The sequence below is a fragment of the Eublepharis macularius genome, chromosome 3 (assembly GCF_028583425.1).
Source record: "Eublepharis macularius isolate TG4126 chromosome 3, MPM_Emac_v1.0, whole genome shotgun sequence".
Taxonomy (NCBI): Eukaryota; Metazoa; Chordata; class Lepidosauria; order Squamata; family Eublepharidae; genus Eublepharis; species Eublepharis macularius.
In genome coordinates, this window is record NC_072792.1 from 69,138,430 (window position 1) to 69,154,416 (window position 15,987).

Sequence of the window (15,987 nt, forward strand, 5' to 3'; positions counted from 1 at the left end):
AGCTTTCACTTTTTAAGATTTCAAGTTCACCATCAAAAGCTTCTTCTTTGAAGGAATGTGTTATCCTTCCATCTCCTCTGTATAGTTCTTCAATGTATTGTTTCCATCTTTCCTTTATTTTGTCTTGATCAGATACTGTATTTCTGTGCTGATCTTTCGGCATCCTGAGCTGTGGTTTCAATTTCCCTTTGAATTCTTGAATCTTATGAAACAAATTTCTTGTTCTTTTTTTGTTGTTCTATTTCATTGCACTGGTTATTATAATAGTTCTTTGTCTCTGTGTGCAAGTCACTGAAAAACTACATTCTATTTCTATTTCTGATTCTATTCCTATCACCTTTTGCTTCTCATCTTTCTTCAGGAATTTTAAGTGTTTCATCAGTCATTCATTGTCCCAGTCCTCCTTTCTTTTGGCTACAAGACCAGTCTTTGCACATTCTTCCTTGCTATTTCCTCTGGGTTCAATCCACAGTTCTTCTGATTCATAGTCAATTAAATTTAGTAATGCAAATCTGTTTTTTACATAGTCTTTACATTCTTCAGAAATGTTATTTAGATTATATTTTGCTACTATGATTCTTTGTGTTTCTACAGCTTCATTCTAATTTTTGATAGTAACAATTCATGGTCAGTACCACAATCCACTCCTGGTCTTGTTTTAGCAGTGAGAACAGAGCTTGTCCATCTTCTACTTCTGGTTGTCTATTTGGTTCCTGCACTGGGCATCCAGTGATTTCCACATATATAATCATCTATCAGGTTGCCTGAAGTATGTTTGCAATGAACAAGTTGTTGGTGTCACAACATTCTATGAGTCACTCTCCTGCTTCATTTTGTAATCCTAGTCCAAATTTTCTGACAATGTTTGATTCTGCTTTGTGAATTACTGAAGGAAAACTGTGTGTATGCAAGAAAATACTTTTAAACAATATGCTCAATTTAAAGGGCACCCTAAGCAGAACTCCAGCTTGAAATGTTACTGTTAGTGCTATGAATGACCTTCACTCCCTGACTTTTTGTGACTGGCTCCACCTCCTGTGACAGCCATTTTGTAGTTATGCTCAAAATCCTATTTCAGCATTCCAAAGGGGCCTGCAGACTCAATATGGTTGGGATCCCTGCCATACAGTATGCATAGATGACCAAACTACACCAGTGTAGGACTGCTAGTGGGCCAGCACTGACTTGTTTTTTTCCTGTCTGACTTGTTACCAAATTAAGTTGGGGTGGGGTGGGGGGAGAGAGGGGTAAGAGAATGGCTACTTCCAAGAGTGGTGTTAAGAAACAAGTAAAGGGGGCAGCTGTTCCAGGACCCACACTGGAGGGATCCCTGACCAGCTCCAACAAGGAGGGGGGGAGAAAAAGAGCAGTGTCACTGCCACTCCCACCCTTCCTGCTTGGGGCTTGGACAACCGCAGTGACAGCCCTTTTGTGCCCACTCCATCTGGGGTCAGGCAGCTGGTTCAGCGGCAACCTCTTGTGCCAGCTCCATTTAGATTCAGGTAGCAAGCTGCCATCAACAGCTCTCCTGCCTCACAGAGGGTGAGAGTTGCCTCTCTTAACTCAAGTGGGGTGGGGTGGGGTAGGGCAGTGGTTCTAGGGTCCCATCCTGAACTTTTGTCCAGGGCCCCAGAATCACTAAGGCCAACCCCGCTGGTTCCTGGGAAGACAGGCTCTGCTGGCGCTTGTCTGCCCTGATCCTACCCTTGGGTGGAACCAGTTCTTTGCCAGATCCGGCCTTCCAAAAGTTGCCACCCCTATGTCTGGCCAGTGGCATCGTGACAACCCAAAGGTGGTGCTGGGAGGCAGGCAGGGAGGATACTACTGAATGCGGAGGGCCGTTAGCAGCTGGGAGGCACAGGCGCTCTGCAGGTGCTTAGAGAGACTCTTTCCTCGGCGTTCTTTTCTCCACAGAAGCGGCCTGGGGAGAGCGCGCGGGCGCGAGGCGGAGTTTCCCCACCCGGGCCCGAAGGAACCCCCGAGGGCGGTGGTCTGGCGGGGCCCCTTCCCTCTTCCCACCTGCCCCCGCTTGAGAGGCCAGCCCTCCCCCAGAGGCGGCCGCCTCTTCCTCCTCCTCCGAGCCGGTGTGCGGCGGAGGCTGCAGTGTCGGAGCGCCGCTTGGGCACGTGCCCTGGGAAGGCTCTTCTCGTCCTTCTGCTGGAAGCGGCGGCGGCTCCCCCCTGCCGCAGCGAAGAAGGAAGCCGGGAGGCGGCGGCTGCCTTTTCTGCCTGCCGGAGGAGCAGCAGCACCGTTCCGTTCTGCACCAGGGAGGAGGAGCGCCGAAGACTGCGCCTTCCCCGCTGCGGCGGAGCAGCTGACCGAGGCTCTGGGGCGCTCTCCCGCCTCGTCCCTTCTCATGGAGCCGGGAGCTACTGCGGCCAGTGCCGCCGCTCTCTTCCTGGCTGGGAGCGAGCAGCAGTTTTACTCTGAGCTGTTCTCGCTTTGCTGCGGCGGCCAAGCTGCGCCCGAGGCGGGGACGGCCCCGGCCGCTGGGGGGAGCAAAGTGGCGGAGCTCTTCAGGGCGTCGCAGCTGCCTCCGGAGACGCTTCACCAGGTGAGCGGGCAGCGCGCAGGGCGCGAGGGAAGGCCGAGCCTGGGAGCCTGAGAGCTTCTGTGTTTCTGGCCATGTGCGGAATGCTCTTCTTTCGTCCTGTGTTTGTAGGTCCTCCAGCAAAGCTGGCTGCGAACTCCAGCTGGCTTGCTCGGGGTCACTTATCTGAGGCGCTTTTGAATGTTCTCCCCCGTACCGGAAAGTCTAGTTGGTCGCTTTTCCTTTTGGAATTTTGCTTCCCCCCCACCGCGTTTCCCTCCCTCAGTCCCGCGCCTTCTGTTTTAGGACTAAACGAGAATGTAGAGGTTTGCTCTGCTGGATAACAAGGTTGGAGGGTAGTACAGTGTGTGTGGCTGCCAACATTTGTGTTGAAGTTTTATGGAGTTGTTGTTGTTGCCACGTTGAAAATAAAGCCTCTAGTCCGTAACAGATCCCAGTGGTTGGTTTGGTCTCTGAGAGAGAGCCCATTGAAAAAGATGAGGTTTTACCATTGCTGTTCCGACTTTTATTATGCTGGAATGATTAGTAAATACTTGGTGACGTTACATTGGACAAAGTTATATTCTATTTCATATATCAACGCCTGGTTCTTAAAGCTGTTTACTGGGGGAAAGTATTTCGGGTTAGCTACTATTTTTTTTTCATCAGGGTTTGTCAATCGCAGTGGAAAGGAGTCTTTATGCTGTCTCATCATCTTACTTCCTCTATTTCCTCTGGAAAACACAGTAAGGGAGACAAAAACAAATTAAACTATTGTAATTGTTGCAGCTGCACAGGGACCCCCAATACTGTTCGCTGTTGTTTACTATATACCTCCTCCCTTACCAGCTGCAAAAAGGCTGTAGCTGTCTTTGTGTAATACACATATTTTGGTTTGCTCTTTTGGCACATGTTTACTTCCATCTCAAAATCTGTTTTGTAATCATAACATTGCTACTTTAAAAATATTTATATTTCAGGACATTTCACTAACAATAGCACACTTATGTGTGCTGTTTCATCTTAAGGGTATTAATATCTGAATTAGGGAGGCAGATTGCAACTTGATATACTAATAACGGTATGCTTCTGATACTGTTTTCTTGTTGGGATGCGTTCAGGACTTAAGACCTTTGGGAGGTAAATAAAAATGTTCATGCATACCATTCTGATTACAAGTTAAGAGGAGAGTCTTGTGTTTGGTTTGAGGGTCAGAGCTCTTCACAATCTGGAGAACGCTGGACACCGCTGAAGGCACGGCACACCTGCTAAGAGGCCTGCTTGCGTCTTCTGCAGAGCCTCAAAATAATGAGAGCTGTCAGAGGAGGGAAAGGAATGTGGCCAGACCACATCTCATTGCCCCATTCTGTATAATGAGGAAGACGAATGTACGTGCGAGAGTGCAGATGACAGAGGGTGCTGTCCTGGCATCAGTTTTATAGACCAGAATGGAATTTTCCCCACTCCCAGCTCTACACAGTGAGGAAGGAGACCACACACGAGTTAGTATGACAGAGAGTGCAGTTCCCAGCATACATAAGCAACTTCCCTTGATTTTATCTGGATTTATGCATGATCGGGTAAGTTTAGGGTTGCAGTTTCAGAGTATAGTGTAGATGAAAGCCAGATGTCACAGTTATTCCCTTCCTCCCCCATAGCTGGCTTTTAGGCTTGTTCTTTGCGGACCACTTGTGGAAATACAGTTCTCTGCCCAGATATTTTAAAAACTGGATCAGGGCAATTGAAAAGAGGCTTGGGGGATGGGGGAGAAGAGAGTATTTCCAGCTTTATGAGTGATGCTTTCCGATTGTATCTACATACCTACCCAAACTCTCTCAACTACAAGATGTTAAAAGCATAGAAGTATATATAGTTGTATTGTAACACTGATTACATATAATCACCATTTGTCATGGATTTGTTTATTTATTTAGATATTTACCCTGCTTTTCTCCCCAATGGAGACCCCAAATTACTTACAACATTATTCTCCTGGCTTCTGTTTTATCCACATAGCAACAACTCTTGAAGATATGTTAGACTGAGAGAGTGACTGGCCGAGGGTTACCCAGCGGAGCTTCCATGGCAGAGGGGAGATTTGACCCTGGGTCTCCCAGGCCGTAGTCTAGCCACTACATCATGCCAGTTCTCTTTTATTCCTTTGTGCCTGTGGAGCAATACTGACATTCAAGACTAAAAATAAGTTCACATGTAGATAATAATGTTCATTTGTAAGAATTTGAGAAGTGCTCTTCAAAACCCCTTGTTGCTTATCAAAACACAAAGAACAAACCTGGAAACTGGGAACCAGGTAAAACTAGCCAAGCTTTAACAGCGCTAATATTTGTCTCTCTGTTGTTTCCCTGGTAACTGACTGGTGTTGCTTGTGACTGTATATGGGAACTTATTCTTCTGGGGAGCCTTATTCTGACTTTTATGTGGAATGTCCCTCTATGGCATAATCTGCTTTTCCTCAACATAGTTGAATCAGTGTATATGTGGGAGAAGCAAATTGTGGACTCTTTCCACAAGTCTGCAAAGACTCTTCCTGTATCTGAAAACCTCTTCCTGTGGCTTATGATATAAAGAAAAATTTCTTTCAGAACACATTGGTTGTAGTTTCTGCTATCTCTATATAAATAGTGGTTTTATTACTATGCACTTCTCACTACAGAATCTGGTTTGCATTAGCAGCTTATAAAAACACGCATTAGTTTTAATGTGTTTGCAAATATGCATGCTGCTAGCCTTAAGTTGCACATAAGATTTGCTTTGTTTGTTTAAGATGACTAGTAGCCCATAGAGACATTTATAAAACAAAATAATGTACTGTGGAAGAACTCTGCTTAATGGCCTTAAACCATAATTGATAATGTTAGTGACACAGATAGTAGCAGCTCAGTTCTGAGGTATGCTGGCTGCAGGAATTGGATCAGCATTGAAGATCATTGCATCTTCCAACCTGAGCATTTGGCTTTCAATAGTTCAGGTAGCTTGAGCCTCAAATAATTGTCACTGATAGAATCCCTTATGAAAGTGAATTGAAAAACTGAATTGTTGGTGGGATGCTATTGAACTGGTGGTAGGTCAGAGACTATTGGTCAAAGACTGTCTTGTGCTTTTTCAACAATAGCTCAAGTTTGTCTTTCTAGAACATATATTTAATAAGACTATTTCTGGTTGTTGTGGGTTTTCCGGGCTGTATTGCCGTGGTCTTGGCATTGTAGTTCCTGACGTTTCGCCAGCAGCTGTGGCTGGCATCTTCAGAGGTGTAGCACCAAAAGACAGAGATCTCTCAGTGTCACAGTGACACTGTCTGTCTTTTGGTGCTACACCTCTGAAGATGCCAGCCACAGCTGCTGGCGAAACGTCAGGAACTACAATGCCAAGACCACGGCAATACAGCCTGGAAAACCCACAACAACCATCGTTCTCCGGCCGTGAAAGCCTTCGACAATACATCAAGACTATTTCTGTTTGCAGGACATATGTCTTCTAATTTTTGTTCTTTTTTCTGTGTCACATTTGAGGAAGGTTTGCAAGGAAGCAAAATTCAGCAAATAGAAAAGTTAGATTATTTTATAAGACACAGTGTATTGTGTCTAAGAGAAGGAATTGCGATATGGGAGACTGCCAATTCAAATCTGATCTCTGCCACAAACATGCATGCTGACTCAGGCAAACTAAACTCTTTCAGCCTGTAGCGTAGATATAAGAGTACGAGCCTACTATAAAGGACTGTAATACATATTAGAACAAGATAATGTATGGAAAGTGTAAAGGCTAAGTATTATTATAGACATAGTCATTTTTTAAGCGTGAACATACTGTATTACAGTTCTGTATACAAAACGCTATGTGGAAGACAGCTTATCCACTAACAGGTGACTCATAAATAGTAGCAAGGCTGAAATGTGATTGTAAATCCATCTTCTAGCATGGCCATCAATTGATCTAAACCCTTGTTACAAGCTGCTTTAGAGCTGCATTTCTGTCTTTCACAAGCAACAAGGTCAAATGCTCTTGAAGCAGCAAGTGTAAAATTATTCTTAAACTTTAAAACTCAGATCATTATGGATAAAGCAATACAGAACTAAAAATTGTAATCTTCAAAAATATCTGTATACTATTCTTACAACTTGGGAGTTTTATCAGCCTAACTTGACAATTAGTTTAATGTTGTAAAAGTAATTGGAAAGGCATAATTACGATAGATTGTTTTCCATTCAAAGAAATAAATACAGCATTCTTAAAGTAGGCGCTGCCTCCTAATTGAAGGAGGGTAGAGGTTTTGCCTAACACTGTCTTTATTTGATTCTCTGTTAAAACATATTTCTCAGAATTTCATCTGATGCATTTGTTTCTCCAAAATATTGTATTTTGGAAGGACACTGAATTTGATTTGACAGCTAACCAGAACAGTAGAACAATGAATTGTTGTGAAGCTGTATACCTGTGGAACAAGTCTATCACCTGCATCAACTTGATACCACCAGGCTCTTTCTCCCTGAAGCTTATTGAAATGCTGATACCAAATACATTAATTGCTGCTCAACAGGTGGCCATAGTAGCTGTTGCAGCTATTTGGGGGCAGGATGGGTGGGGTGGTGATATGAGACTTTAACAGAGCATCAAGCAAAGATCACACTGTCTATTAACATATTGTGATCCAGTAATGCATCTTCCTAGTTTGCACAAGTTTGAACCCAGGATATTGTATTTTGTTCAGACCTGGCTTTTTTCTAGCAAGCTTTGATTCTTTTTATAGAGTTTTCTTCAACAGTGACTCCCACTAAGAATTTTGGTTTGATTCAGAAACAAAAGTATTCTTGTATTGGTATTTGGTAACTCTAGGGACTTCCCTCAAACAAATACTTCTTCTATGAGGCTCCAGTTTGGAAATGCTGTAGGCAGAAATAACCATTTCTCGATTATTCCTGTAAAATTAAATATGTAATGCTATGGGCATATTTTAAAATTAATAGTATTTATCTTTTATATTAGAGCCCAATACCAATTACTTTCACACAGGCTGAATTAGTCTCGTTCGATCCACTTTAGTGATTGATTGTATGAGATGTTGCTGAACAAGTAGAGGAGCCACTGTTTAGAATGAGAGGATGTGCTGCCCAGCAAAAGGTCCCAGGTCCTCTCTCCAGCATCAGAAGTTAGAAACGTCTTGGGCAGCTGAGCTAGATGATGAGACCTTTGCTTGAGTCACCAGGGAGCTGTTCCTATTAGAACAGATGGTACTGGTCTAGATGGGCCTCTCACCTGACTCTGAATAAGGGAGCTGCATACCTTCACGCTTCATGTTTAGGTTAGCAATGTCTTTTTAGACAACAGGAAAGCCAAAGCATTACCTTGCTTTTCTTCTCTATGCCTAACTGGTTAATTTATCTTTATGGCAACTTGATACTATGGTTACTGCATACTGCAGTTGCCATTAGCACACTCTGTCTAAATACTGGGAACTGCTGAGCTAGGATGTAAGGAATTTTGAGACACAGTCACGACTTGAAAAAAATGGCTGTGCCAAATTATTCTAAAAATGCTAATTTGACATAAATTTGTGCACCTGAAAACACAATTTCTCTTAGATGGTTTTTTTTAGATACTTAGTATTAGCAGCCACTGAATAAGAATCCTGTCTTCGGCCTCCTCCCCCTCCCTGAGAAGTTCCAGGGGCTGCTGCACTTCTGGGTTTTGGTTTCTATTGGATGAGACAGGACAGGAAATGTATACTGCGCTTAATATTTGCTTTATTCACAAATATAGAAGTGGAGGCGAAGGACTGTAAGTCTGCAACTCCATCCAGATCCTTGGGGATAGAGAGAGACCAACCTTACAGGTGCTTCACCTTCAGTCAACCCTCATCAGTGCTTGTTCCAAATTCAGCACTACTGTTTCTCCACACTAACGTACTTCTGCTTCTTTACCTCACCTGGGACTAGGAGGAAACTTAGTTCCCCTGGAGGAAACATCTACCTCCATCAAAAAATAGTGCCTTTGTTTAGTTAAAGACCTGAATCCCCTTTAAAAAAGTGATATACCCATTCACAGTCATTAAAAATAACAGTGATTTATGCACAGCAAAGCAATAATTGTTAAACACAAAAAGACAATTTTCAGAAAAAAGTGAATTTTTATTCATAGTCTCTCAGAAGTAACTTGAATATCAGCCCCCATGTTCAGAGGAAGGATTATGCCAAGATCAGTCTTTTAAAAATTGCTTTTTCTGTTATTTAATCTCCTTCTGGTGGTCCATTTATGTAGGTTGTGAAATCTTCAAGGGGCATAGACTGAAAATGTATGTGGCAGGATATGTATGAAAATGTTTAAACTTAGGCATCTACCTGAAGAGTGGAGATACAACTGCCACAATTAAAATGGCCTGTTTGTGTGGTGCTGTAATAGTGCCAATGTGCCCACTTTCCCATTCAGAGAAGCTAGAACATACAACTCATTCTTCCATACCATCCCAGCCAGGGTGTAAGTTTGCACACTCCTGCTGGCAGTCCCAAACAAATGTTAATATTTACATCCAAATGCTGGTGCCAGCAGAGATACTTGTGCCAATGGTTCTTTTTTTAGGGCCCAATTAAACATGCCAGCAGCCATAGGTCCAATGTGTGGATGTTGCTGCTTCTTAAAGGAGTTTAAAAATACTGCAGCAGCCCAATCCTGATCAGGTGTACAGTGCAGCAGGTTTAGGTGCTTCTGTTCCTTCCAAACCTTTTCATGCACCAAAATGGCTACATTGCAGCACTTGAAAAAGCTTGGGGGAGAGGAAAAAAGCACCTCAGCCCACCCTGCTGTGGGCCTGGTCAGAATTGGACCCTTGTGACATTTCTTAATCTTTTTAAAATGGCAGCAGCATCCTCGGGTCAGACCTATGGATGCTGTCATATCTAGATTGGCCCTTGGACAATAGGAAGGGGGTTGAATTGGGCATATGGTTTTTGTTTTCATCTTTGCTGTTGGTGGAATCCTATCTGCTCTTCTACAATTTAAAAGTGGAAAAGAACCCTCTATTGACTACAAAAGAGGCTAGGTGGTTTTTCATAGCCTGCATGAACAAAAGCTATGCAGGAAGAGGGCTGCAGTGTGGAGGGGAATTGGATGAGATCAAGTGGAAAAGGTAGTAGGATCCAAGTGGATCTGATGTTCCATTGAATGGGTAACATTCTACAGTTAGTTAACAGGGTAAGTGCTAGCACAAAATGTTATGGTTCTGAAACCTATGAGATGATTTTTAAAAAGTTTGTAATGTAGAATGGCAGTCTATTGTTCAAAAGAAAAAATGATTTAGGCTTTCATGGATCCTTGGGAGCGCTCTACCTACTGGACCAAGATTTTATACTCAGTGCTTCACTAGTGTTAGCATGATCTACTGCCAGAGCAGCGCACGATCTGTCAGTAGCAATGTAACAAAAATGAGTCCTATGACATCTTTAAGGCCTTCCTTGGTGGTTGACTTTCTCTATCTTACTCCAGAATTTCACGTCAAGTATACATATGACAAATTCTTTAAAATGGATTTATATCAGTAAATAAACCAGATAAATACATAAAGGGTGAAACAAGATCACAGTTTTAAAGTTTTGAGGTCTTCACGTCCTGTTTAAAATACCGCCCCCCCCCCAAATTGGTAGATTAGTTGGCTTTTTTTTCTCCACAAGTCTGATCCACCAGTCACTTTTTTAAAAAAAAAGTTGCTTTCAGTGTGAATTCAGATAGTTAGGTAGAGTGCTTGGGTTACCTGAATAAGGCACTTAATCAATTACTTTCTATCTTACAGACTAAAAGTTCTCAAAATCTAGTAACTGAACACCCTCCACTTTGATTTAAACATTTTCATAGATCCCCAAGCCTTTCTCCCTTGCAGCAGGCAGTTTCCATGAACTTGAAGTGTATGTGGCAAGCCATGCCTGTCACAGAGAGGCCCCTGTCCTCAAAATAACAACAACAACAACATTCGATTTATATACCACCCTTCAGGATGACTTAACACCCACTCAGAGTGGTTTACAAACAATACAACAACATCAGCTACAAGCAAGTTCAAGTAAAATGTGTTGGATCCAGTGCAAAATTTTGCTTCCGCTGGGGTTCTTGATTAAGCAGAAATGTAAGAAAAAGATTTTTCATGAGTATTTAATTCTCTATGGTATTTTATATATGAACAAACTAGGATGGGAGCAGGAGATGTTGCACAAGATCTTCTGCAATCCCTTCTGCAAGCAGAGCAATGCAAAGTAGATTTTATTTTCTGTGTGTGCATCTGTAAATCCAACCCATTGTATGTACATGGCCTATAGGGTAGGTGTCAGATAGCTGCCTTTGTAGGGTCAGAACTCAAGAGGTCCTGATTCACGTTCTAATTGTCAACCTCAGTCATTGAGTCTTCTACCCCCCGCAGTTGCCTCCCCTCTGCGACTGCCTGGGGCAGGTCGTGAATAGGTGAGGGCCACCACAGATGGGGCAGTGATGTTTGAAACTGCATGCCTTCCTAGAGCAAACCTCCTGTGAGCTGTAGTCCCAACAAAGGAGCTGGGGTTGTACCAACTGACCCGCAAGAGCATGAGTGCCCTGAACGCTCTGGTTTTTCGGAGGGGACTGCTATCAGAGAGGTCCCCTAAATTTGGTTTGGCAGGGGACATGTCCTGCAACCACATTTACTGGTGAATCTTGTCCCACCACAGTTAAAGTTAATGGCTGCCCGCATGCGGAATTCGTCGTATGGCAGCCATGCTGCACTGAAAAAGTCCATATAGCTCCTGCATATAATATCCATATACTGAAACACAGGGGTGGCCCGCCATGGCTGAGCCCTGGCAATCACTCCTGCATAGATTAACATGCCAGGGAGCCAGATGAACCAATTGTGGTCAACCTTCCTCCTTTTTAACTGCTCCTTATCATGATCATTGAGGTCCTCCTTCTCTTTTTTTTTCTTCAGCTCCCTGAAGAGGAGAGTGAAGACATCGACATACTCCCCTTGGAGGATTTTTTCCCTAGTAGTTGGAGTTAAATGGTCCCTTAGGGGCATCGCAGTGTCACCAAAGGCAGGGCCCCAAAGGGAACTGGCCTGTAGCCTGAAGGGCACAGCATAGAAAGACTCCAAGGTTAGTAACCCCAAGGAGACGAATGACCTAAGGAGAGCTGAGCCTCTCCACCATGCCACGTAAATGGCCCTGCGGAGCTCGGGGTAGTCGAAGTACTGGCTGTGTCTCTGCACTGACCAGACCAAGCCAACTGCAAGCAAGGCAGCCAAGTTGCCTTTGTAGGGCCAGAACTCAAGAGGTCCTGATCGAAGTTCTAGTTATCAACCTCAATCATTGAGTGGGAAGGCTTTGTGCCAGAGTCAGTAAGAAATTTCCTTATTGGTTACCTGCCTGTGGCAGATGATCACTGGGTGGCTTGCAATGGGGCAAACTTCTGGAAGCGGGCACCTGGGAACCCTATCTCCAGGGGTAGGAAGGAGGCTTCCCACTCCTGGAACTCAAAGAAATAGAAAAACAGCAACGTCACACATAGCCTTAACTTCTGGTATTCAGTGGGAAACTTCTATTATTTGCCATGGGTGCAGATTGGTATTTTGCTGTCTCTGTGCTGAAATCTTTTGCATTGGAAAACAGAGTGAAAAGTATTTCTTGCTGGACGTAATTATGATTGCATCGGGACTGAATCCTTGGTTCCACTCAAGTAATTAGAGTTCCTAAGACTGAAAAAATTGTTATCAGCGATTAAGTAGTGTCTATTGTAGGTAGTGCTTTTTGGTTTTCTGGAAACTAGGTGACTTTGTATAGAGGCTGCTGTTTGAGCTCTTGCTGTTTGAAAGAGGAGAAAACCAAGTCTGTCTCTTTTCCCTGCAGAGGACAGTCCCTGCTCCCCTTCTTAGAAAACTAAACAGGCTCAGTTTTCTCTTTAGCCACGGGGGCACAAGAAAGGCTTCTCATCTGTACTGAAAGAATTTGAGTACCTTCATGGACTCTGAGGGGCTCTTGGATCTAAGTTTGAGAAATGCTCTACAAACAAATGGAAATTGGTTTATTAGAGCATAGGTAGTTGATCTTTTCAGTATTAAAATCTTTCTTTGTAGCCATGAAGATTAGAGAGATAATGAGAACAAAGCAATTTATGGCTGGATTCTTGAAAGAACAAAGGTCTTAAAAAGAGCTTGAGGGGCTGGTAAGTTTGTAACACCTACAGCACTCATGTTGCCCATCCTGTTATTAGTTATTTAAGAATGTATTATAAACACACATACACATGTAATATTAAGCCATGATTTGGTGTTACTTGAGAAAACCTTGATATCACCCATTCCTTTTTCTTCTCATGCCTTCCTTTCCTTCCTTTGCCAAATCTTAGTTTTCTGTTAGATATGAATCCCCATACTGTGGCTAGTGCTTGCTTTCAAAATTGGAGTTGTAATTTGTGGGTTGATTGTGGGTTGCAGTTCTGGCTTAGAGGCCAAACACAAACCATAATTTTGTGGCTAATATATAATGGCACATTTTGCTTTGCTACAAAACAGATGAAAATCATGTGAGGGGTGGAATAAATGAGCAGGGGGCTTGCCCATGTAGTGACAAACTGGACCATTGTATATAGATGTTGGGTAGGGTTGCCAGTTCAGAAATATCTGGAGATTTTGAGGGGCGAGCCTGGGGAGGGTGAGGTTTAGGAAGGGGCTGGAGCCCATCAGGTTATGCTGCCCTAGAGTTCTGCTGTTTTCTCCAGAAGAACGTATCTCTGTCATATGGGGATCATCAGGCCCACCATTACTATTCAGTGAAACTGGACCATATTTTGAAGTAGTGGGTTCTTGGTTCACTATCCTAATGCAACATGCTACTAGACTCGAACCTTGCTATCCTATGTTCTTTGTTTTGGAACATATTTGTTCATAAGCAGCTTTTCAAGTTAATGGTTCTTCTTAAACCAAAAAAGATGTTTTAAACATTTATGAACGTTTGTTTGTGCTTGATTTTGTTGTGACAGACTTTTGTGCTCTTAGAATGTTCCTATTGATTTCAAAGGCTTTAAAACCATCTTAATTCTTTCATTAAATTAAATGCTTATTAAAAGTCATAAACTGTAGTGGGGCTGTGCCTTTTATTTTGGTTTTGGATCCTTTTAGTAAAGAACACAATACTTCCCAGCATATAATAAAAGACCTCAGGAGTAAGGTTGAGGAATGTCTAAACTGTAAATATAAAACATGTCTTTACATATTTTATTATTACAATATATTGGTCTCTGAAAGAAGGAGAGAGACTCTCATGGAGTATTTGTGAAAGATTAGCAAACAAATCCAAAAAACAGAAATAGGTATGGACTCATATTTTCCATAGATATAACTGTGAAATCCTGTGAATTAGGAAGTGATGGCCTTTGAAATCATAGCTTGCTTCCTCTTTTACTGTGTGTCCTAAAAATTTTAACCAGTTGTTTGACTCTGCCTGCTGAATTAATTTTATAATTCATCTTCTAAATTAATGTTACATTGAATTGTACTAATGGTAGTACTGAACTTTCATGTGTCCACTCCTGGATTGTCCTTCTGCAAGTGGAAAACATGCATTGGATACAACACATGGAAATTAGCTATTTATTAAATGTAAAAGGTAGTGTTACCTCCCATCTTCAGTGTGCATGTGCAGTAGTTACCACAACACACATGCATAATTTTTTTTAGAAGAAGCCATTAGTTGCGTGGATTAGCAGATGGCCCTAAAACTTCAAACTGCTGCCCTCAAAATGAGCCTCATAACCTGAGCTGGCAACCTCAACTCACACTGAATTCCTAATAAAGTGGATGCCAGTGCCATCTCTCAATAAGTACTTCATAGTTAAAGATCACTGTATGTATATATTTTGTGTTACACGTAATTGATAGAGTTAAATATACACAATTATGTATTTTGTGCTATGTGCATACAGTTTTTCTTCTTTTTCTTTCTTTTTTTCTTTTTAAATTATTTTTCATACAAAGTTGAAAAGGTATATAGAATTTCTTTTTCTTACTTCTTGAAACCTTTGTTCTTTTCCTCATCAGTGAGATTGTAGTCAAAATATTTAGTGTACCTTGCTTAATATTGGGAAGGCCCAAATAGAAGAGCACAGCGGGTTGAATGTGACCTGTGGATTGTGCTTGGCTATCCCTAACTCAGACTGTAGGCCACCGTTTTTATCTTTGTTTACAGCTAACCATTTGTTTGTAGTAGATAACAAAAGAGCAGAGGCAGTATTCTCAAAGCAGGGAGGGCAAGGCCCACTTGAAACCATGATCGGGAAGCAAAAGCTAACTGCAACTGCCAGAATAAGATGTCTCTGCAAACTGTGTTCTCCAGGAACAAGCGGAGGTAATTGGTAGATGAAAGGGGAGGAGAACTATGCAAGTCCCCTGCATGGTCCCAGTCCTCTAAAACATTGCTTAGAGGATTTCTTCCATAGCATCTGAATTGAGCCAGTATGTTTTCCCCTTCACTGGGTTAAACAAACAACAAGGTTACTTGGAGTGCTGCCAGGATCACAGCATTCTTCACCGGTCTGATGTAATGCAGAGGGAGCTCATTTAGCCTTTATGGCCTGCCTGATAACTGATGGCTGGCAAGCATTATCTCTAGCCAAGCAACTTTTGTTTCCTCAAATGTTTGTAGTGCACAAACATAGAGGGCTGTATCTAGGTTTTTATTCATGATGTTTATATGCTTATGAGGCTGAAGGATACTCAGGATTGATGGTCAGTTTGCACTTGCAATGGAGGTTCTAGATGGCACAGCATAATCTGTTTTTTTCACCATTGGCACTCACGGTTTGCCTTTCACCTAGATGCATGAAAAAAGCACCCCCTGCCTCTCTTACCATGCTGCTGTAACAATTTTACACCAGCACTTGAGACTATTTATTTTTATTATTCGTTTGTTTAACTTTGCCTCTCCACCATATTTAGTACTAGAGGCAATTCACAGCATACACATAAAAACACTATTAAAATAATATAAATACAAACATTAAAATAGGTAGTAAAATATTAAAATAGAAATGCAAACATTAAAAACCAATAATACAATAGAATACAAACATTAAAACCCATACATACATGGATTCATTCACTCAGAGCTGAGTAACACAATGGGGCAGATCTCCTCCACCCTGAATTTCATTATGTAATGGATTTGTTCATCCTATATGTATATTGGGCCTCTATTGCAGCACTGAACACGACAGTGGACGCAGATTCCCCCCCACCACCACCCCATTTCCCTGAAAAAAAAAGTAACAGTAGCCATGGAATCCAGTGTTGTCAGCCTTGGATTAAGACCATCTAGCCATGTGGGAACACTTTCCTACTTGGTAGAGAACACCAAATTTATCATGAAGAGTGGTGTGGCATACAAAAAAAATTAAGCCACATGTGAAAGTAACAAGATTGCCAAGCTATC

The 15,987-nt window shown here is 42.3% G+C and overlaps 1 protein-coding gene across 3 annotated transcripts in view; it reads left to right on the forward strand.

Annotated features, from left to right (window-relative positions):
• Positions 1-1,806: 1,806 nt before the first annotated feature.
• Positions 1,807-15,987, forward strand: part of REPS2 (RALBP1 associated Eps domain containing 2) — a 142,231-nt gene continuing 128,050 nt past the window's right edge. For 2 of the 3 annotated variants that reach the window (XM_054973724.1, XM_054973726.1), the window contains exon 1: positions 1,813-2,554. In XM_054973724.1, the coding sequence (XP_054829699.1) occupies positions 1,829-2,554 (726 nt within the window). In that variant the 5' untranslated portion in view covers positions 1,813-1,828. Of the gene's footprint in view, positions 2,555-15,987 lie in introns of all 3 variants that reach the window. The other variant, XM_054973727.1, reaches the window with a different exon arrangement.